Below are 22195 nucleotides of genomic sequence, written 5' to 3' on the forward strand. Positions count from 1 at the left end.
TACCAGGAAGCTGGAACATGTGGTGTGGGGGGAGGTGAAGCAAAGGGGAAGGGGAAGAGAAATGGAGAGAAGAATGGCGGATGAAAATGGAACTTAGAAAACTGAGGGGTGGGGTGGGAATGATGGAATGGGATGACATTGATGCATTGTATGCTTTGTACAATTGCTTAAGATAACACAGCAAGATTTTTCAAAGCCCCACTGAGCACTAACTTCTCCAGGTACAGAGCAATAGAATAGCAAACTCTCTCTAGGTTTCCAACATGCCAGGGAAAATCCTACAAGAGTAGTCTAACCTCCTTCCTCAGTCCCAGAAAAAAAAACAGAAAACTGGAATGTGTTCAAATGTACTTCCCACACAAAATGAGGGGTTGTTTTGAGAACTATATGATTCCGTAAATCTCACTATTTTTCAGAATGAAGTGATTTACATAGTTTGCCTTGTATTCTGTCACTGGAGGTCAAAGGAAGTTATTGAGCTGTACATGAGGATAATACTATGGTAGTCAACATCATTTTAAAAAAAAATCTCTAAAATTCCAAGTTGTATGCATAAGCATGTGAGTTTGTGCATTAACTTGTTTTAAAGAAGATAGAGAAATATAGGTGTTTTCTAAACTCACATTACAGTCTGTGACTCAGAGTGACTTGTGAAGTTTTATTGCCAAGAATCACTGAACATGGACTTTATATCATTCTGTTTTAGGTCTTGAAATCTCTTAAGACATGGCGAGGTACTCTGTCTTATATTTCATTCTGCTGAGCACACTGATTGACAGGGACCAAGCCTGCTTCTGTGATCACTACCCATGGACTCCGTGGTCCAGCTGCTCAAAAACCTGCAATTCTGGAACTCAGAGCCGACAGAGGTGGGTGTGAACTACACTGATTGTGTGTGTGTGTGTGTGTGTGTGTGTGTGTGTGTGTGTGTGTGTCCTGGGAGACCACAAGGATGGGATCAAAAATTCTAAAAGTACTGTACCATACTGAGATGTGATTCCAACTACTGAAAAGCTGGAGATCAAGCCGCAGTTTCAACTAAGCAAAAGTTAATGAGACCCCAACTCAAATACTAAACTGAGTGTGGTGGTTCATACTTTCATGGAACTATGATGAAGATAGAAATAGGAGGATGGTGGTCCAAACTAGTCCGGGAAAAAAATAAGACCCTACCTGAAAAGTATTTGAAGCAAAAAGGGCAAGGGTTGTGGCCAGCAGAGCTGTAGTAGAACAACTAGACAGCAAATACGAGGCCTTAAGTTCAAACTGCAGTATCACTGCCGAAGAAGGAGAAGTATAAAGGAGGAGAAGGAAGAGGAAGAGAAGAGGAAGAAAATGAGGATAAAGGAGAAGAGGAGAGGAGAGAGGAGGAAAGGAGAAGAGGGGGGAGAAGAGGAGAGGAGAGGGGAGGAGAGGAGGAGGAAGAGGAGGAAGAGGGAAAAGAAGAGGAAGAAATAAAGGAGAAGGAGGAGCAAAGATAAAAGAACTTTGCTTTAAGCAATAAAGGAAACCTGTATGACAAATAAGAACTTAAGAATTGATATGGAAGTTGAGATTTCTTCTATATAATACTGATGGTCTACTTTTCCTCTAGGGGAAAAAAAGTTTCAAAGAAATTAAGCATGCAATGTTTTTAGTTAACTAACTTCCTTAGACTCACTGACTCAAGTTTTTTTTTCAATAAGTATACAACTTTGCTTGCCTACAATTAGTGAGTTAATTATAGAGAATTTTCTACTCATTAAACCAAGTGCAACAGGACTTCAATTGAGCAGTAGTGCAAGCTATTAGCTTGATTGTTAGCATATACAGGATGCCAAAAAAAAAAAAACCTGCTTACTTGATAACATTTAAAAAGTCAGTCTTTTGCCAATTCAGATTACTCATTTCACACAAGTTATTTAAACTTTTTAGATTTTTCTGTACAATGAAAGTGTTCACAGGTCTTGAAGGAAAAAATATGTATACTTATTGTGTTTAGATTCTTGTTGCTCTTTTTAGACACTTATTTTAGAAAGCTGTTTTTGCATATGTAGTTTGAATCTCATTAAAATTACCAGTTGACTTCCAATAAACCATCTACCAAGAGTGAAAACAAATTTCTTTATACTAGACTACTGAAGAGTCCTTTAGAAGCTCTGCCCAGCAAATAAAAATACGATCCTTCCCTATCATACGCTCCTGGCCAAGCTCCTTTCTGGAATAGTCATGCTTTCTTCCATGTCAAATTTTGATCATTCTCTCCAAATGCCCTTCCAGGAGTTTTTTTCAAAATGTTTGCTCCTGCTTCTTGGCCTTTAAATGTTGCTTTTAAATCCTGACCTACCTTCATCACTGTACTTATAAATTGTGTTCATCTTCTAAGCAATTTACTTTTTCCTTCCAATCCCATTCAGGAGCTCCATGAAGACCAGCTTCATGAATGTGCCTTGTGTCCACTCACTGGCCCCAAATTAGAAAGGCTTCGTATTTGATTTAATGCCCTATTTCATTGTCTTTAAAGTCTTCATTTGGGAACCTTATCTTTACTTTGTACTTGACCCCACCAATTATATATCTGTTTTTCAGTTTCTTTATGATCTAGAAAGGTGTCTAGATAGATAGATATCTGAATAGATATCTATATCATATATAGATACATATATACAAATATGCCTAATCCTTTTTTGTCCATCATGGGACTTGAACTCAGGTCTTAGGTGCTGTCCCTGAACTCCATTAGCTCAAGGCTAGCATTCTATCACTTTGAGCCACAGTGCCACTTTCAATGTTTGATCTTTCAATGAAAGTATTCTTCCCTTGGGCTGGGAAGGTGGCTCAGTGGTAGAGCGCTTACCTTGCATGCACGAGGCCCTGGGTTCGATTCCTCAGCACCACATAAGCAAAAAGAAAAAAGCCGGAAGTGTCGCTGTAGCTCAAGTGGTAGTGCACTAGCCTTGAGCTGAAGAGCTGAGGGTTAGTTCCCAGGCCCAGAGTTCAAGCCCCACGACCGGACCCCCCCCCAAAAAAAATAAAGAAAGTATTCTTCCCATTTAATTCTGTAGTTAATGTTCTACAATATTTTGATGATAGGGCTGGGGCCACAATAAGGACACTCATTCTGAGCAACATTTTTCTCACTATAACAGACAAATAGTAATGGACAGTTACTATTGGGACAATTCTTGTGACCAGATTTGCACCAAGCAGGAGACCAGAGCATGCAACTGGCAGATGTGTCCCATCAACTGCCTTCTGGGAGACTATGGGCCATGGTCGGACTGTGACCCCTGTGTTGGAAAACAGGTATGTGACACAGGAACACACCCTAGATATCTGAATTGCAATTAAGTTCTCTGATTCCCTGACAGGACCAGCAACACAGAAATGTTCTTCCTTCCATTTCCCCAATAAACTACCTCACTTGCCTCTGGGGGAAATTTTCATTTAGTAATTTTCTCAGAGAGAGGGTGAAGAGCTGAGATTTATTTTTACATGACATGCTCTACTGTCATATGAACACCAAAAGGAACTTCCTCCTCCAACATTGTATTATTATGCTTACCATATTTCATTTCCACTGCCTATGTCCTCTGAAAATGCTGAATATAAAACTAACTGCTTTAAGAATGGAGATTTCAGTCGAATGCTTAAAACTAGACAAAAATTAAGGAAATAAATCAAAAGGCTGACTCTGCCCTGCCTTCGAATTCCTTTTCCTATGGGAAAGTCCCTCCGTGTGTTTATTGTTCCCAGCTGTAATATTTACCCAGCTCTTGCTCACATCTGAAAGAGCATTGATCCCCATGTCCCCAGATAGGGTGGTGTTCCCAAGAATTCACATACTAGAAAAGAAAATGAAACTGATGTGCAGAACACCCAGTCTTTGTCCTCTGTCACTTTGGTGATACTTAACCTCATACTAGGTGCTTCTACTCATTTAATAGATAGGAAGTTATAGCCCATTAGGGGTTAAATATTTTGTCCAAAAAGATACCACTAATTAATCAAGTATTTACATTTTAATATGATTTTTTGGCTTGAGAGTCAGTACTTGTTACACTGGCATTATTTCTATCTTTCTTGGACATTTTCATTTTACTATTTTACTATCTTTCCAAGTAGGGAGAATATGTCAACTTTGGTTTCCATGGTGACTTCCTTAGGCAAAAGAATCTTAAAAAATCGTTTCCCATTTATCAGTTCACACTCTCTTGGAAATATAGAAGAGCTATTGTTATTGCCTGGAAGAATTTGCTGCACCCAGAAGACCCTGTAAACATTGGTACATTTCACATTAATGTACTTACATTACCATACATAATGTACTTATATTACCATACAATTCCAAGTATTAGGAGAAACCCTACTTTGTCCCATTGCCTTGTTTTGCAGGTTGGGAGACTGAAGACTAGGAAGTTGGTGGCTTTTGTAATTACACACAATAATGAAATGTAATAAATGTTAGTACAGTTTAGGAAACACTACCATAGGAAACATCACCCTCATTTTTCTTAGCTGCATTTTGACCTTGACTTTGTCTTAGAGTTACTCATCTTTCTCTCCGTTCCTTCCAGTTCAAGATTAGATCTGTCTTGCGCCCTAGTCAATTTGGAGGACAACCGTGTACTGAGCCCCTGAGCACCTTTCAACCATGCATCCCATCTAAACTCTGCAGAATTGAAGAGGCTGATTGCAAGAACAAATTTCGTTGTGACAGTGGTAAAGTACTTTTGTAAAATGTTCAGTCTCCACAAAAAGTAAAGACTAAATCAAAGCTATTCCAACTGAGTACCAGTGAAAGCTACAATAGAGAAATCCACCCATTTTAAGCACAAGAGATAGAATTATGCTACAAATGGCCAAGGTATATATGAGTGGAATTAGAGCTCTCCAGATACAGTCATCTTGACCACTTACCTGATTCATTTGCTCATTAAGCAATGATATTTGAATCCCCACATTGTTCTCAAGCAGAGAGAAAATGGAGGAAGGGGAATAATAAATATTGGCAGCTTTTTTAATCATTGTTAATAAGTACAAATACACATTGGCAGATATTTTCAATAATGTGTTAACAAGTACAAATACACAATGAGGATGCTTGAAGTGATAGATTGAAAAGACTTTCAATAAGTTTATTAAGACAATCATATTGAAATAATATGTCAGAAGGATGAGTGTCAGAAGAATTGCTAGAAAAAATATAGTTTTTATTGCATCTATAAGTAATTCCAAAACACAGGATCAAAATGATTTAACTCTTGCAATATCTTCAAGTCTAACACTCAGACTTGTAAAATCTGAATTTAAGTACCATTAGAATATAACCAAATCTTGGATAAATTAATCATGTATGCCTTCTTATTAATTAATAACTCTTCAATGCTCTCCATTTTTAACAATTTATCTCTAATTTCTGCAATTTTTAGCAAAGATACAGATGGAAAATATTTAGCTTTTGTAAGTGTGTGGTCTGTCTCCCTGACACTGAACTCTAGCACAATACCACTGAAGCTGCCCTGGGCAGTATATGGACAAATGAGCATGGAAGGGATCCGATAAAATTTTCTTTACAAGAGAGGTTCAGGTCAGTTTAACACATGAGCTATAAATAGTTCACCAACCTTCTATCTAAATAGTCAATTTGAATTTAGAATCAAAATAAGATCCAGGTGATAAATTCACTTATTATTTATTCATAAAGAAATTCATTTCTGCCTACCCTCAGATCTTGAAAAGTGAAGTATTTATATTTAATAAATAACAAATTTCATAAGAAACTAACCTTGGAACTAAAGTTTCTCCCTCTTATGCCTTGGTTCTTGACTTCAATTTGCCAACTTTTCTTGAATATAAGTGTTTTCTCTCTGCTTACTCCAATCCTGGAAAATGAGAGAGGGATTTTAATATGGAGGTGTATATTGTGCCTAGATGAAAGAGGTCATGTCACAAATTAACCAAAAAGAAAATAGGAGCCAAATATTGATGAGAGTGACTGAGGATAGTACATACATAGAATTATGTAATATATATGATGTATACATAAGAATATTAAAATTAAAATGTAAGACTGAAGCTTTAAAAGGCAGTTTTACAACACATAATCAGGAAAGATTTTTTGATTCTGTAAGCCATAAGCCTGTGAAATTAGGTACAAAAGAGCTTTGTAGAAGCCAAAAATATTTACAAATTTTTTATTTCTCCTTGGGTTGCCAATACACAACAAGTGATTTCAGAAAGTTAGCACTGTCAGCACAGCGGGGCTTCACTTCATCAGCAACCTATCAATAGCCATTGATTTTTAACAATTGAATTGTTACCATGAATGGGTAATGGTCTGTAAGCAGTGCGACCCTGCTGTCCACACAGCTTCAAACATGAACCCCAGCTGTCCCCATAACCAGAATGGACTGATAAATTCCTGGCTCATACGTGATGATCAAGTTATTCCACAGTCTTTTGGTTGTTAAATATTCCATCAAACATGACATGTTAAGACAGAGCTCTGCAAAGCATCCATTAACACCACAGAGAATGGGAATGAGACTGGATGGTTATGGGTTTTTATGTACCAGACTCAGAATGACATTTAGTCCTCACCTAACAAAGAAACAGATCTAATCATCAGTACTGAAGAGACTCCCTTCTTTTAGTTCTCCTCTTATCACCACTATTCAGCCTCTTTGGATTTCCCAAGATATTCAATGTATACATGGAATTTTCAGAATTACTCACAAGACTAACTCCAAGGCATTGTGCCAACTTAGTTTTAAAAGTTCTCATTTTAAGCTTATGAGACTAGAAAAATCTATGTCTGGTTATAAAAACATTATACCACTGCAGTAACACATGTAAGTTCAAGTAAACAAAAAAATTTAATTTCTAAATAATTATATAGCTCAGAGGATATATATATATATACAGATATTAAATACATACACATATGTTATATATGTGTGTATATATTGTTCATGGTTTTAGCTACTTGTGGTTAACCATATTCACAAAATATCAAATGAAAAATTCCCAAAATAAATAATGTGTACGTTTCACATTGCATGTCAGAATGGGGTGATGGAATTTCACATCCTCCTTCCCTGTCCTACCCAGAGAGTGAATTACCCCTTTGTCTAGCACATTTACACTGTGCACCTGACCTGCCTGTTAGTGTCAGTGATCAGATTTCCTGTCGTGCTGTGACAGGGTTTGCATTTACAATACCTTTACTTTCTTTGATGATGGCCACAAAATACCATTTCCAGGAAATTGTGAAGAGGGCAAAATAAATCTGTGCTAATTATGCTGCCACACACTGCAAAAGTTGGACCACAGTGTGTGATTGGTGCTTAATGAAGCCAGGAAATGCATTAAGTTATAAGGCTGGCGAAGTTGAAACCTACTCCTCACTGAGAAGCAGGGACTACTGCATATGCATAGGCTGACATCTACAAATCTTGCAGTATGTAAACTCTCCTTGACTTTCTAATCCCTGCTTTGATGTAAGATTTATTTATGAGCTTTCAATAGCTCATTTTTCCTACTTGCTCTTCCATTGGGATTTGATGGCCCCCAATTATTCTCAGCTATGTCCCAAACATCACAGGGACGATCCTTGTGAGTAATTCTGAAAATTCCATGTATACATTGAATATCTTGGGAACTCCGAAGAGGCTGAATAGTGATGATGAGGGAGGAACTAAAAGAAGGGAGTCTCTTCAGTACTGATGATTAGTTCTGTTCCTTTGTTAGGTGAGGACTAAATGTCATTCTGAGTCTGGTACAAAAAAAATATCCAATCTCATTCCCATTGTCTGTGGTGTTAGTGGATGCTTTGTAGAGTTCTATGTCATGTTTGATGGGATATTTATTTAACAGCCAAAAGGCTGTGGAATAACTTGATAGCACGTATGAGCCAGGAGTTTATGAGTCCGTTGCTGGTTATGGGGACAGCTGGGGTTCATGGCGGAGCTGTCCGGGCAGTTCTTATTCCTATGCCTTCTAAAAGTCCCCCTTCAATATCTTGAAGGACCAAATAGATGGAATTTCCTGTACCCTCGCAAACCTGATAATCCACTCATAAACGTTGGCTAGTAGGAATGATACCCAGAATGAGTTTGCTTGTCTCTACACCTCCCAAAAGTTGTATTTCTCTTAAACTTATAACTGCCATATTCAGAGCTCTAGAAGTACTATAAGTTCATTGTAGATTAAAATATCTTCTATTTCAAATTAAATTGCACAATCTGTCTACTGTTTAAAATAAGACTAAAGATATACTGTTTTAAAATGAGACTAGCTTCCAGGATATATCTTAAGATCGATAGAAATTCTATTCCATCTATATTTTAATTTTTGCATGAGCCTATGTATAATTATAATAATAGTCTGGACAACATGCATGATCTTGAATACTCAAGGGGAGAAAATTATTTTCATTGCACTCTACCTTCTAAATGAAAATGATTGACCAGAAGACTTGCAATAAAATCTTTTAGGAGGTCACCTTGTGTTAACAACATATTAATCTGGCAGAATGTCCATTTCCTCCAAGTATTTTAGTCAAAATAGTAACACATAGCTATAGTGAGATTCTGGTCACAACCCAAACTAGTCAGTCAGACAATCTTGAGTAAGTCATTTGGCTATTGATGAATTGTGTAAAATGGCACAGTTACCAGCATCCTTGAACACAGCAAGAAGCTGAGGAACAGGAGAGGATATTTCAGCCATATATCCAGGACATTTATACAGTACAGAGTAACACACTGAATCCAAAGATCCTTAGGAAAATCAGCAAGACAAAAAGCACAAAAGAGAATCAGATGCAACCATGGAATTTGTATCATTTTCCCAATGCATTTATTTAACTTGTCATCTCAGAACTAAACTTGTCCAGAAAACAGTCAGATATGGTAAGTTATATTTAGTAAAATAATTAAGTACAGTAATTACATAGAGGAGAACAGTGGATATATTTAATAAAATAAATAGTAGTTACATCTAGTAATTAAATAATTATATTTACAAAATACATAGATCCTAAATGTGCAATTTGATTTTCATAAATTTATACAACCATGGAAACAAATGTCAGTGGAGATATAGAAAATGTCTTCACATCTTTTGCTTTCTAGTTAATCACCACCTTATTCATATTCTTGAACATCATCTAAATTAATTTCAGGTCATGGCCCTTAAGTCGGGTTTCTTTGCTCACCATGAAACTTTAGAGATTCAGCTGTCTTATTTGCATGCATAAAAATTGTAGTACTTTCCAATAAAAACTATAACCTAGATTCTGACATCTGAATCAAAATAAAATTCTCAACCCCTGTTAACTTCTTTTGTACAAAACATATATTTTGTACAAAAGCAAAATCACTATAATGTGATTGTAGAATTACTTCTTTTCTTATAAGCAGGAACCTGAATAGCAACCAAATAACTTTCTGGCAACTCTGATAATCTTCAGACTTATGGAAAATATCAGTTTATCATCCCATTTCTATAAATTCCTAACCCTTTACAAACAGTAATGCAATTTTGCCCCCCAACATCCCTTTAAAATGTAAAGCATGGGCTGGGAATGTGACTTAGTGGTAGAGTGCTCCCGTTGCATGCAGGAAGCCCTGGGTTTGATTCCTCAGTGCCACATAAACAGAAAAAGCCAGAAGTGAGACTGTGGCTCAAGTGGTAGAGTTCTAGCCTTGAGCAAAGGAAGCTCAGGGACAGTGCACAGGCCCTGAGTTCAAGCCCCAAGACTGGTCATCAGTCAATCAATCAATAAAATGTAAAGCATGTATTGCACAACAACTACTGTCTTAAATGACAAGAGATGGCAATGCTGTGTACTTTTTTTTTCCACCAGGGCGTTGCATTCCCAACAGGTTAGAATGCAATGGAGAAAATGATTGTGGAGACAACTCAGATGAAAAGGATTGTGGGAGAACTAAGGCAGTGTGTCCCCGGCAGTACACACCCATCCCTAGTGCACAGTTGATGGGTGCTGGGTATGTAACATTATTATGATTATTATGCTTGTTATTATTAGTCAGTTGGGGGAGCTTGAACTCGGGGCCTGCACACTATCCTTGAGCTTTATGGCTCAAGATTAGTCTCTATCTCCCTTACTGACTTCTTTCTACACTCACCAGCTCTCTCGTCATACTTGATTATCATATCCAGGCAACATATGGCTGTAATTCTCACTCAAAGAGAATACAAAGATTTTACTATTTCCACATGTAGTTGGTACCAGGTAAATGTGGTATGTCCTTCATAATGATGTCTTTTTTTAAATTCTCACACTGCCCTCTGAAGGCTCTGGAATGGATCAGGGTACATTAGATTAGGGCAGCTAAGGTGGCAGGTGCCAACCTGGGTTCCTGGAATTAGGAATGGAATGGACTAACTACTCAGATATGCCAAAAGCAAATTGACAGCATGAATATGGTGGGTGTCAGAAGCTCAGAGAACTTTAACAAATCTCTTTGAGTGAACAAGAAGCTCAGAGTCAATTCTGGTAGCCAAAATCAGAAAGAGGGGTATTTGGGGCTTGGAGAAATGAGGGAGAATTGTGCAAAGGGGAGGCATTGGTCAAGATGTATTTTAGTCGCAAACCACTATGTTGGATTGAAAGCCTTTGTACAACTACTTTTAGATGACAAAAATTTTAAAGAAAAACAGAAAGAAAGGAGTTAAGTAAGCAGAAAATAAAGGGCGATTACAATGATATCAAAAACTAAGAGCTGTGCCAGGCAATGGGTGTCTCACACTTGTAATCCTAGATACTCAGGAGGCAAAGATTCGAGGACTGTGGTTCTAAGCCAACCCTGGATAAGAAGGTCTGCGAGACTCTTATTTCCAATTAACCACAAAAAAAAAAAAAGCCAGAAGTGGAGCTGTGACTGTGTAATGGTAGAGTGCTAGCCTTGAGCAGAATAGCTACAGTACTCAGGCCCTGAGTTCAAGCCCTAAGACTGGCACACACACACACACACACACACACACACACACACACACACATACACACACAAGAATCAGAGATAAGTAAGTAGCGCCAGCAATCTCCTCTTATGGACTATACTATAAGGGTAGAGCACTGCAGTAAATGTAGAAAGACAGACTTACATTACCATCTGGTCCTTGTTTAGGAACTGAGAATCTGGACCACAGAAAGTTTAAGTGCACTGCCAAAGTCTACCAAGTTCCAATGGCAGAATTAGGATTCAAACCCAGACTTCAAACCCCAGGTTTCCTCTATTATTTCATGCTGATTCAAGACAATATCATGTTAGTGAATAATAAAATGTGGGAAGAAACTTCAACAGATCATGGAGCCAGGTGTTTTGCTAATGCTGGGAAATTACAATGTCCTTGTTTTAGAAAAATGCAGCCAGAAAGACACTGGGAATTCATCAAGGAGTTCCAAACTCATTAGGAATAGTTTAAGAAACTGTGGAATGGAGTAGTGTAAGAAACTGGGAAATGGAGTAGCTTAAGAAACATAAGAGAAGTCAAGGAAAACAGAATTAAGCCTTAGCCCGAAATAAAACTAAGTAATCTCCTGTGCCCTTTCATCCCTATGATGAAGAACCCACCCTTCATCTTTTGGGCAGAGGTAAACAGTTTTCTATCAGCTTCTATTGCTTCATATTGTACTGCTTTAATTTTTTTGTATTTTCTTTTGTTGTATATATATTTTTATTGTAAAAAACAACTGTTCAGAGGTGTTACAGTTAATATGAGTAAGGTAATGAGTACATTCCTATCAAGTGTTGTTACCCCCTCCTTTGTTTTTCCCCTACCATCCCTTCCCTCCCCACCTCCCCAACTCCTCTCTCCCCACCCCCCGCCCCCGAAGTTGTAAAGTTTGTTTTCAACATAGTGTCTTGTATATCTCATTGATACAATGGGTCAACATATACTCTTATTTCAGCATTTTGTTAGTTCCCTTCCCCTCCTCAAATTAGAAAAATGTATATACAACATTAAGGGCACCAGAATCAAAATCAGTGAAAACAGGGGTCATACCATGGGGGAAGAACACACAAAAGAAACAAAAAAAAACCACATAGTACATTATAAGTACATTAAAGATGACAGTAAGAAAGATAAAACCACCTGTGTCCCTATCTTGGGATTAAAGTCTTCATTGTGTTGCCAGAGTTGCATAATATGAACTCTTGATGCCTAAAAGAGAGACAGCCTCAACTGTGAATGCACTGTCATTAGATTTAGAATAAAAACCAATAAATTCAATACAGTCCATTGAACCAAACTCAAAGGCACTGATAAATAGAAAACAAAAAGCATTAGGCTAGAAGCAAATGGAGGAGAGCTCTAGACCTAACCCTGCATTCATGGCATCACAGCCTCGTTATTTAATATTGATAGGCTTCAGTTTCCACATTTATAGGCTGCATGACTAAAAACAGATTCTAGATTCTGTCTTAGGAATTTCTAGCCAGGTGCTGGTGGCTCACACCTATAAGCCTAGCTATTCAGGAAGCTGAGATTTGAGGATTATGATTTAAAGCCAGCCTAGGCAGGAAAGGCCATGAGACTCTCATCTCCAATTAAGCACCAGAAAACCAGAAGTGGTGCTGTGGCTCAAAGTGCTGGAGCACTAGCCTAGAGTAAAAGAGCTCAGGGACAGTTCCCAGACCCTTAGTTCAAGCCCCAGGAAAGCAAAAGTTAAAAAAAAAACTCTAATTATTGCTGCTTTCAACAAGAGTACTTCAACATCCTATTTTAAAAAAAATTAAATTTTATTGTCAAGGTGATGTACAGAGAGGTTACAGTTACACAAGTCAGATGAGTCCATTTCCTTTTAACCAGAGCCACCCCCTCCCTCATTCATCCTATCCACCCCACCCCAGAGGAAAAATCTCAGTCCCAAACTCCTACTGATAATCCCATTTTCTAATATTCTGACTGATGAAGGGTGACACTGCGAACTCACTTCTTGCCCTGTTTGTCTAGACTCTAGTGTTCCAGAGGGGAGGACCACGTGCTATGTGTGCTTTGGCAGAACTATATGGCCTTTTTCCAACTAGAGCAATTGTCCCAAAGATTCTCAGAAATGAGCAAAAGCTGCTGGCCCAGGGACAACCAGTCTTCTGTGGGTCTCCCTAGGGACCATTTCAAGAGTTGTTCATTGCAATTTCTTTCTAATCTACTGGTCTTAGAATCTCTGCTACCCACTACTTTTCTACCCACAACAGATGGCTTTCTACACGGCCATTCCATTTAAAAATTTTTTTTCTTTCCAAGAAAAATTTTAGTAAGACATACTAAAATTCCAACATTATATCTGAAAAAATAATCAGGCACTAAAAGCATGCTGTTGGGCTTTTTTAAAAATCAGTCTCTGCCCAAGTAGACACATGCACATATATTCATGAATATATATGCATGAAAATACATATATGTGTTTATGTATTTTCATTTATTTTTATAAAGTAGTGGCAGAGCAATTGCCTAGCACTTGTAAAATTTCTGTGTTCAAGCTCTAGCAAAAAAAAAAAGGAAAAAGGAAAAAAGTTCCAAAGACACATAAAGAAAAAACATAAAAGCTAAAATACTAAATATCAATGTGTATTTGAAACAAGCAAATACTTAATATCAATCTAAACCTGTCAGAGGAAATGGGAAAGAAGAGAAAGCAGATAAAACCTGCCATGTTGTTGGCTTACCTCCTGAGAGGTCTGCCAGCCTGTCCTGCTAGAACCACCTTCATAAAAATCCCATCTTTACCCTCAGGAAGCAGCTGATACCTTCCTAGATTTCATACAACCTGGGAGCAATTTTTCTCAAGTCCTTTCATATTTGTGAATAGAATAAGGCAGTATAGAATCAAGAGTATTCTTCTTTTGTCTCTCTTAAACTTGAAATGCAAATAAATAACTCAAAAAAAAACCATAGGTTTTTGTCATGTTCATACAAGTTGCTTGGAAAGTTCATCTCCTATTAGCTTCTTACACTTCTTCTTTCAAGTACCAACTAATAAAAATTCAAATATGAGTGAAAAGAACTCTTAAATTGTGCCTGCAGCCATCTGAGTATACTACGCATCTTAAAAGAACCCACAAGGATCATTTCTTTTTTAAAACAACTCCCTTGAGAATTCACATGCAATAAAATCCAACCATTTAAACTGTACAGTTTTCCTGGGCTTGGAAGCACATGACTATGTGCTCCCAGCCCTAAGAGGCTAAATCAGGAGGATTGTGAGTTACAGGCCATCCCGGGAAAGACCATGTTTCAAATACATATAATTTTCTTGATCTGTTCACCTATTGAAGGGCATCTGGGCTATTTCCATAAATTGGTTATGGTGAATAGTGCAGCAATGTACATAAGTGTACAAGTGTCTTGACTGTATCCTGTTTTATAATCTTTTAGATAAATGCCCAGGTACTTCTGGGTTATAGCATAGTTCGATATTTACTTTTATTTTGAGGAATCTCCAAACTGCCTTCTACAGTGGCTGTACCAGTTTATATTCACACTAACAGAGCATTAGGATTCGTTTTCCCCTCCACGTCTGTGCCAGAATTTGTTGTTTGTCTGCTTGATATGACCATTCTTACTGGGGTAAGATGGAATATCAGTATTCCTACAATTGGCATTTCCCTTATATCCAGAGATTTTGAGCATTTCTTCATGCAGCATTTATCTCGCAATTTTCATGATACACTTGCTCCTTTTTGATAGAAGGATGGTGTGTCAGCTGGTCAGAACAAGCGCCTGAAAAGCTGAACTTTCTACTAAAATAGCAGATCAAAAACGTTTTACATAATGAGAGATGTCCTCTCAAGCAAGTGAGTCTATTTGTCTTCTCTCAAATCACCCCTCCCTTTGGGAGGAGTCACATGTTTCAGACACATTATGTCTTTAGAGCTAGTATTATAGAGATACAAGAGAAGGGGGCGTGGTGGTACATGATCCCCTTGGAGAGGTTAGAGCCTTTGTAAGGCTCCCTTCCAGCATCAGAAGAGACAAGAGCAATGGTGGATCTTGAGAAATGAGAGTAGTAGTACAGTTCCTTCTGCTCCATGGAATTTTTCCAAGGATGTTCTTTAGAACTCTATTACGGGTTTTATAAAATGCATGGTTAGGTAGTCAAATGTAGTTACAGAATGGCAATTTTCATTATTACAGGCTCTGGAATGATCTGTAGACAATTTTTTTTATCATTTATATAATGTATCAACACTAAACTTTTTAACTACAACAAGAAAACCCTCCTACTTTCTCACAGAATATGTACTACACTCTCAAAGAACTTGAAATTTTTGTCCATCACAAAATAGCTTCTAGGGCTGGTGGTTTAGCTCAGCAGAAGAGCACCTGCCTGGCGAGCGCAAGATCCTGAGTTCAGTCCTCAGTTCTGGAAAAAGAAAAAAAAAAAGCTATAAAATACCTCAAAAAAAATAGCTTCTTAAATGCTTAATTTGTGCTAAACTAATCATTATGTATACCTTAGTTTCTTCATTGGAAAATGAATAAAACAATTGTAACTATATTGTAAGGTTAAACAATATTTGTATAGTACTTATTATTGTTTAACTTATATAACTTATTTTACATAAATTTTACATAAAATTTTACATAAGTATTACTATTTCATAAATAACTCTTTATCAAGAGTCCTACACCGTATCATATTGAAGGCAATGAACCCAGAATAACAGTTATTTTATAATCATTTATTTCACAATCTGCTCCCAAAGTTTGTACTGGCTTTGGAAATCATTTAAAAAATTATAAACTTTTGTGTTGAAATCTCAACACAATTAAAAAAGTGAAAAAGAACCTTCGAAAGATAGGAGAGCTTGGTTTACAGGTACTAGAAGAAAATAAAGGACTTTCTTTCAAGTCAGTTATCAAGAGTAACAAAGGTCTAGGGAAAAAAATAATTTCATTCATATAAAAAAAGACAAATTTAAAAGATTTTTCTACATCCCTTGAATTCTTGACAATTGCTTTCTTTTTAGGTTTCATTTTCTAGCTGGGGAACCGAGAGGAGAAGTCCTTGATAACTCTTTCACTGGAGGAATGTGTAAAACTGTCAAGAGCAGTCGAGCAAGTAATCCATACCGAGTCCCAGCCAACCTGGAGAATGTCAACTTCGAGGTATGACAGCCCAGACAGCTTACCATGGTGTCAGCGCCACACCAATGGTGATTATAAGCTACATTTCTACTCGAACATTAGGGATGAGTGACAGGATAAAACTAAAAGGTAATGAACAATTTTAATCACCTATTATGCATTGGCATTTAATCTGTATGTAACCCAAGGAAGTCAGGGTTGTTTTCATTGAAGTCTGGATATTTTCATTGATTTACATTGAAGATTTTTTTAAAAAAAGTGATAGTTTGTCCCAAATCAAACTAGGTAGTAAGAAGTGAAATAGAAGCCAGGTGCCAGCGGCTCATGCCTGTAATCCTAGCTACTCAGGAGGCTGAAATCAGAAGATTGCAGTTCAAAGCCAGCCCGGGAGACTTATCTCCAATACACTACTCAGAAAAAGCCAAAAGTGGCGCCAGAGCTCAAGTGGTAGATCACTAGCCCTGAGCACAAAGCAGCTCAGAGAGAGTGCCCAGGCTCTGAATTCAAGCCCCAGGATGGGCAAAAATAAATAAAAAATATTAAAATGTACAAACCAGGCATCCATGGCTCACACCAGTAATCCTAGCTACTTAGATCTGAGGATCACGGTACAAAGCATGCCTAGGCAGGTAAGTCTGTGAGACTCTTATCTTCAATTAACCTCCAGAAAACAGAGAGTAGTGCTGTGGATCGAGATGAAGAGCTGAGGAGAGGGCCCAAGTCCAGAGTTCAAGCCCTACAACCAACAACAACAACAACAAAAAACTAAAAAAAAAAATCCTTTGCTAACACTAAAACAGATAATAGATATTTTCATTTGAAAACTTTAAACAGAATAAAAAGAAAAATATGAAACTTCAATTCTCATTTTTATATTTCCATGAGACTCTGATCTTCAGAAAAAGCCAGAAGTGGCACTTTGGCTGTGGTAAAGTGCTAGCCTTGAGCACAGAGGCCCAGGCCCTGAGTTCAAGCACCAGGACCAGCAAAAGAAAAGAAGAAGAAGAAATGAAATAGAGATTTAGGTTCAGGTTTCCCTGTTTCAAGTTCATCTTTTCTTCATGAATGTACAGATCTAATTCCCTAAGAAAATTCAGAATGATTTGAATACAATAAGGTCATTCTGCTTACTTTCCTATTTCATAAGTTGGGTTTTTTCTTTTTTAAAAAATAGCATGTACAGCCGGGCGCGGGTGGCTCATGCCTGTAATCCTAGCTACTCAGGAGGCTGAGATCTGAGGATCAAAGCCAGCCCGGGCAGGAGAGACCGTGAGACTCCTATCTCCAATAAACCACCAGAAAACCGGAAGTGGCGCTGTAGCTCAAGTGGTAGAGCGCTCGCCTTGAGCTGAAGAGCTGAAGGACAGCGCTCAGGCCCAGAGTTCAGGCCCCACGACCGACAAAAAAAAAATAGAATGTACAACCTTCTCCCTACTCTTAAACACTATCCCAATGCCTGGTGCATAAGAACTCTATACTTTAGGCACTAAAGTTGAGCAATCTCTTTCTTTTCAACTATGATAAAAGGACAATGGTTTTAATAGTAGTACACATTTAAAGCCATCTTTTTCACACTAACAGATTTGGATAATGTCTTCTAGATCCAATTGCCAAATAATGATACTTATAGGGCAAAAATGTTGACACTATCCTTAAGATAAACAATTTTGACTAAGCTTTACAGACAGAAATAACCTTTTAAAACTACTTTGTCAAAAGGTACTTTGAAGCTGCTAATCAAGCAGCTCAGAGACCTATACAAGCAAGAATCTGTTTCATAGTATTTTGCACAAAATAGATGCAGTGAATGAGCTCAGGGCAAATTTGCATTAGCTAATTCATATATCTATATCTATATTATTGTACTTGATTTCCCAAGACAACTTCCCCAGAAAAGTTTCCAAAATTTGCACTGGCTTTGTAAATCATACTCATCTTACCAATGGAAGATCTTAGTGCATTGAATGTAAGCATCTTTCTTAGAGTTATATCGCAATTAAATGGTACAGATGAATTGGAATTGCTGGTCCAGAGTTATCTATGCCTCTGGAGACATTGATAATAGTATCAAGAAAGACATTAACAACTGCCATGTAAATTTCACCTGTGAGATTCACGTTCATATGATGATTCCAGCTCTCCCAGTTCACCTAAGCTAACTTCAGATTTCCAGGAGTTTTGTGACCTGATTGTAAGTCATGGTCCTTATTAAATATTAAACTTATCATCTTATAATTACATAGTAAGTTTAAAACTAGGGTCATGACTATTCCAATTGTACTGTCTCTCAAATCTATTGCTACATTTTACCACTGAATGTGGTCTTGAGGTTTTCTCCATCTCTTTTGTTACCTGCTTTGTGAAAATACAATTTTCTCGTAGGTATCTCTTCTCCTCTTTGAATTCAGGGTTTCACAGAAGCAACTTGGAATCAACTATACTAAGAATACATACATCAGGAAAAATTAGTTGCTATGGTAAATCATGAGTTTTTAACCCTTTCTGGAGAGCTGTCTGATAAACATTCACCAGCAGACAACTGAATCACTCACAAAACTTGAGACCCTAAGTCTGGGAGGCCAGTTGCATGGGGAACACAGACTAAAGTCCTTATTTAGACCAAAGTAGACTCATTGAATTATCAATGTAGCTTCTAAACATTGCCCAATGTAAAGAAACAATGTGAGTTAATCTGACTATGTGACATTATGTTTGAAAAGTATTCAAGTGTTAAGGAAAATCTTGCTGATTTTTTAAAACTTTTTGGAAACGACTTTACCCAACAGTTACAATTGCTTTGCTTATTTTTCATTGACTTCAATATTACTTTCTTTTTTTTGGGGGGGGGGAGGTCTGGTCGTGGGGCCTGAACTCTGGGCCTGGGCGTTGTCCCTCAGCTCTTCAGCTCAAGTCTAGCGCTCTACCACTTGAGCCACTGTGCCACTTCCGACTTTTTTCATTTTGTTTATGTGGTGCTGGGGAATCGAACCCAGAGCCTCAGGCATGCAAGGCAAGCGCTCTACCACTGAGCCACCTTCCCAGTCCCCAATATTACTTTCTTAATGCTTTCAGCAGGAATGAAAATCTATGCCACACCCTCACAAAAACAGTAAAATAGGAAAACAACAGTAGGGATCTGACTTCCATTCTGTAACGTTAGAACTATGCCTCTCAGAGATCCCCATCTCCCAAATGCAGGGCTCAGTAACTGACAGGTTGCTGAATCAGTCCACAGAGTTTCACTACTATCTCAGGAATCTTCTCTTTTATTTGATTGGCTGGCTGCTCAGCATTTCTTGTCACCAGAAAACTGCAGAGTATAGTTACCACATCTTCCCTGCACACTGACCTACAAAGACATCATATCCTGCTGTGTCCTGAAGCACTAGAACAGCTCAGTAACTGCAGTCACTCCAGATCATCTCTAAGTTTTTCTAAAATTTAAATACCAGGTTCTGTCTCTAACCTTACAAAGGAATGGTACTGCTGCCAACTCCTCTTCATTAACCATGTTTTGTTTTTATTTTTGTTTTAATTTTACTGTTAAGGTGATGTACCGAGAGGTTATAGTTACATAAGTAAGGCAGTGATTACATTTATTTTTTAATACTTCTTTTATGGTAAAAATAGTATACAGAGGGGTTACAGTTACATGAGTAAGGTAATGAGTACATTTCCTGTGGAACAATGTTACCTCCTTTGTTTTCCCCCTACCATCCCTTCCCTGCCCACCTCCCCAACTCCTCCCTCCCTCCCCACCACAAGTTGTAAAGTTCGTTTTCAACATAGTGTCTTGTACATCTCATTGTTACAATGGGTCAGCCTGTATCCCTATTTAAGCATTTTGGTTTTTTCCCTTCCCATCCCCAAATTAGAAAAGTGTATATACAAGATGCAGGGCACCAGAATCAAATACAGTGAAAACAGGGTTATACTGTGGATGAAGAATATTCAAAAGAAACAAAAATATCACATAGTACGTCGTAAGTGCATTAAGAAGAACAGCCATAAAGAGATAAAACCTCTTGTGTCTCTATCTTAGATTTCTTTACAGAGCAACATTCTCACCATCCTCTCACCATCTCTCTCTTTCCTATGTCTATATGATCAAAGACTTCTGTTGATTTACCTCCTAAGTATCTTTTCCAAAACACAAAACACAAATGTATTAGACATTGACTATATTGTTCATTATTTAATTCTTACTAAGAGCTTACATGAGAAACTGTGACTTTAGAAATAAATCTCTTGGAAGTGGTGCTGTGGCTCAAAGTAATAGAGTGCTAGCCTTGAGTAATAAAGCTCAGGAACAGCACCCTAGGCCCTGAGTTCAAGCCCCATGACCAACCAAAACAAAATTACATGAGAAATAAATTTCTCTATATAATTTGTAAAATGTATGTGCACATACACATATACACATACGTATACACATAGTGTGTGTTTGTGTGAATAAACTAATTTTGTTCTATTATTAACTGGTTATGTGAACTTTTTAAATTTTGGTGGTTCTTAGGTTTGAACTAAAGGCTTACTGAATGCTTAGCAAATGTTCTACCACTTGAGCCATATCCCTAGACCTTTATACTTTCAGAAAGGATCTTGCACTTTTGTCTGGGTTGACCTCAGAAACATAATCTTCTCATATTCTCAAATACTTGAGATGACTGGGTGTGCTACCAGGTACAACTGTTAGAAAGATAAGGTTTTTCTTTTCTTTTTCTTTTTTTTTTTTTACTGGAGTGGGCCTTGAACCACAATCCTTCTATCTCCACCTCTTTGTTGTTGTTGTTGTTGTTGTTTTGACAGTCGTGGGGCCTGTACTCTGGCGCTGTCCCTCAGCTCTTCAGCTCAAGGCTAGCACTCTACCATTTGAGCCACAGTGCCACTTTCAGCTTTTCTTGCTTATGTGGCGCTGAGGAATCAAACTAAGGGCCTCATGCATGCAAGGCAAGCACACTACCACTGAGCCACCTTCCCAGCCCCTATCTGGCATGCACCACCATTTTCAGCTATTTTTAATGGACATTTTAAACGCCAACAAGAATACACTTTTGTAAGATCTCACAATAACACTAAGTTTTGATTATATTTTATTATTGAGCAAGAGACTTTTGCAACTGGATTATTTTGTGTTCTTTCCTAGGCTAATTTTGCAAATTATCTAATGGTGACATATGACTGTTTCTCAGTGCATTTTAGCATTTAAAAGAAAAAAATTCCATTGCAATTCAGACAAGGTAAAGAAGTACTTATCAATTCTGACTTTTTTTTAAAAGTCATCTATTGTTTTCTTCTTGCCACTATAACCTTGACAGAAGTATTAGCTTCTTCTTGGAATAGCTTCACTTATACTTTTAGCTCATAGGAATTCCACAGCTTCATTTTCCCAAATCAAGTCAATAAAGACAATCACCCATCAGGCAGAACCAGTAGTTTGTCCTTTACCTCAGAGACATGGCCAGCAGCATAGTATATTATAAAGTCTCAGTAAGACAAAAGGGATGGAGACAGAAGTAAGCAGGAGCAGATAGAACCCTTTTTTCTAGTTATTAGTTTGCTGAAAATTTCCTTAAATCAGACTACATACTGTATAAAATCTCAGTCTAAAAAATAGCCCCCAAAAGATGAACAAATATAACAGTGATACTCACTAGATACTATGTTGAAAATGAACTCTACAGTGGGGAAAGGAGATTGGCAGGGAAAAACTGGAAGAAAATGAGGGAAGAGGTGACAGTGTTCAAAAAGAAATGTACTCATTGCCTGACTTACCTAACTGTAACCCCTCTGTACATCACCTTTACAATAACAGCCATTTAATAGCCTTAAATGATCAACATACCTTTAAGTTTCAGTTAGATAATACTGTTTTTGGCAGTAAGACTTATGATTATTAGGCACTCTACCACTTGAACCACATTCCCAGCCATACACTTTTTTTAATTTAATTTTATTTTATTTGTGAACATACTGTACAGAGGGGTTACAATTGCATGAGCAGGATAATGCGTACATTTCTTACCAAGCATTGCAGCCTCCTCCTTTGTTTACCCTTCCCATCCCTTCCCAGCCTCCCCCCTCCCCCCCATCC

At 37.7% G+C, this 22195-nt stretch overlaps 1 protein-coding gene across 1 annotated transcript in view; it reads left to right on the top strand.

Moving 5' to 3' along the window:
• The first annotated feature begins 726 nt into the window (after positions 1-726).
• C6 (complement component 6) overlaps positions 727-22195 on the top strand; it is a 63596-nt gene continuing 42127 nt past the window's right edge. The window contains exons 1-5 of the mRNA XM_013018513.1: positions 727-869; positions 3129-3285; positions 4557-4701; positions 9851-9992; positions 15984-16122. Coding sequence (XP_012873967.1) covers positions 727-869; positions 3129-3285; positions 4557-4701; positions 9851-9992; positions 15984-16122 — 726 coding nt within the window. The remainder of the gene's footprint in view (positions 870-3128; positions 3286-4556; positions 4702-9850; positions 9993-15983; positions 16123-22195) is intronic.

This window comes from Dipodomys ordii, unplaced genomic scaffold, assembly GCF_000151885.1.
Source record: "Dipodomys ordii isolate 6190 unplaced genomic scaffold, Dord_2.0 Scaffold41, whole genome shotgun sequence".
NCBI classification, from domain to species: domain Eukaryota; kingdom Metazoa; phylum Chordata; class Mammalia; order Rodentia; family Heteromyidae; genus Dipodomys; species Dipodomys ordii.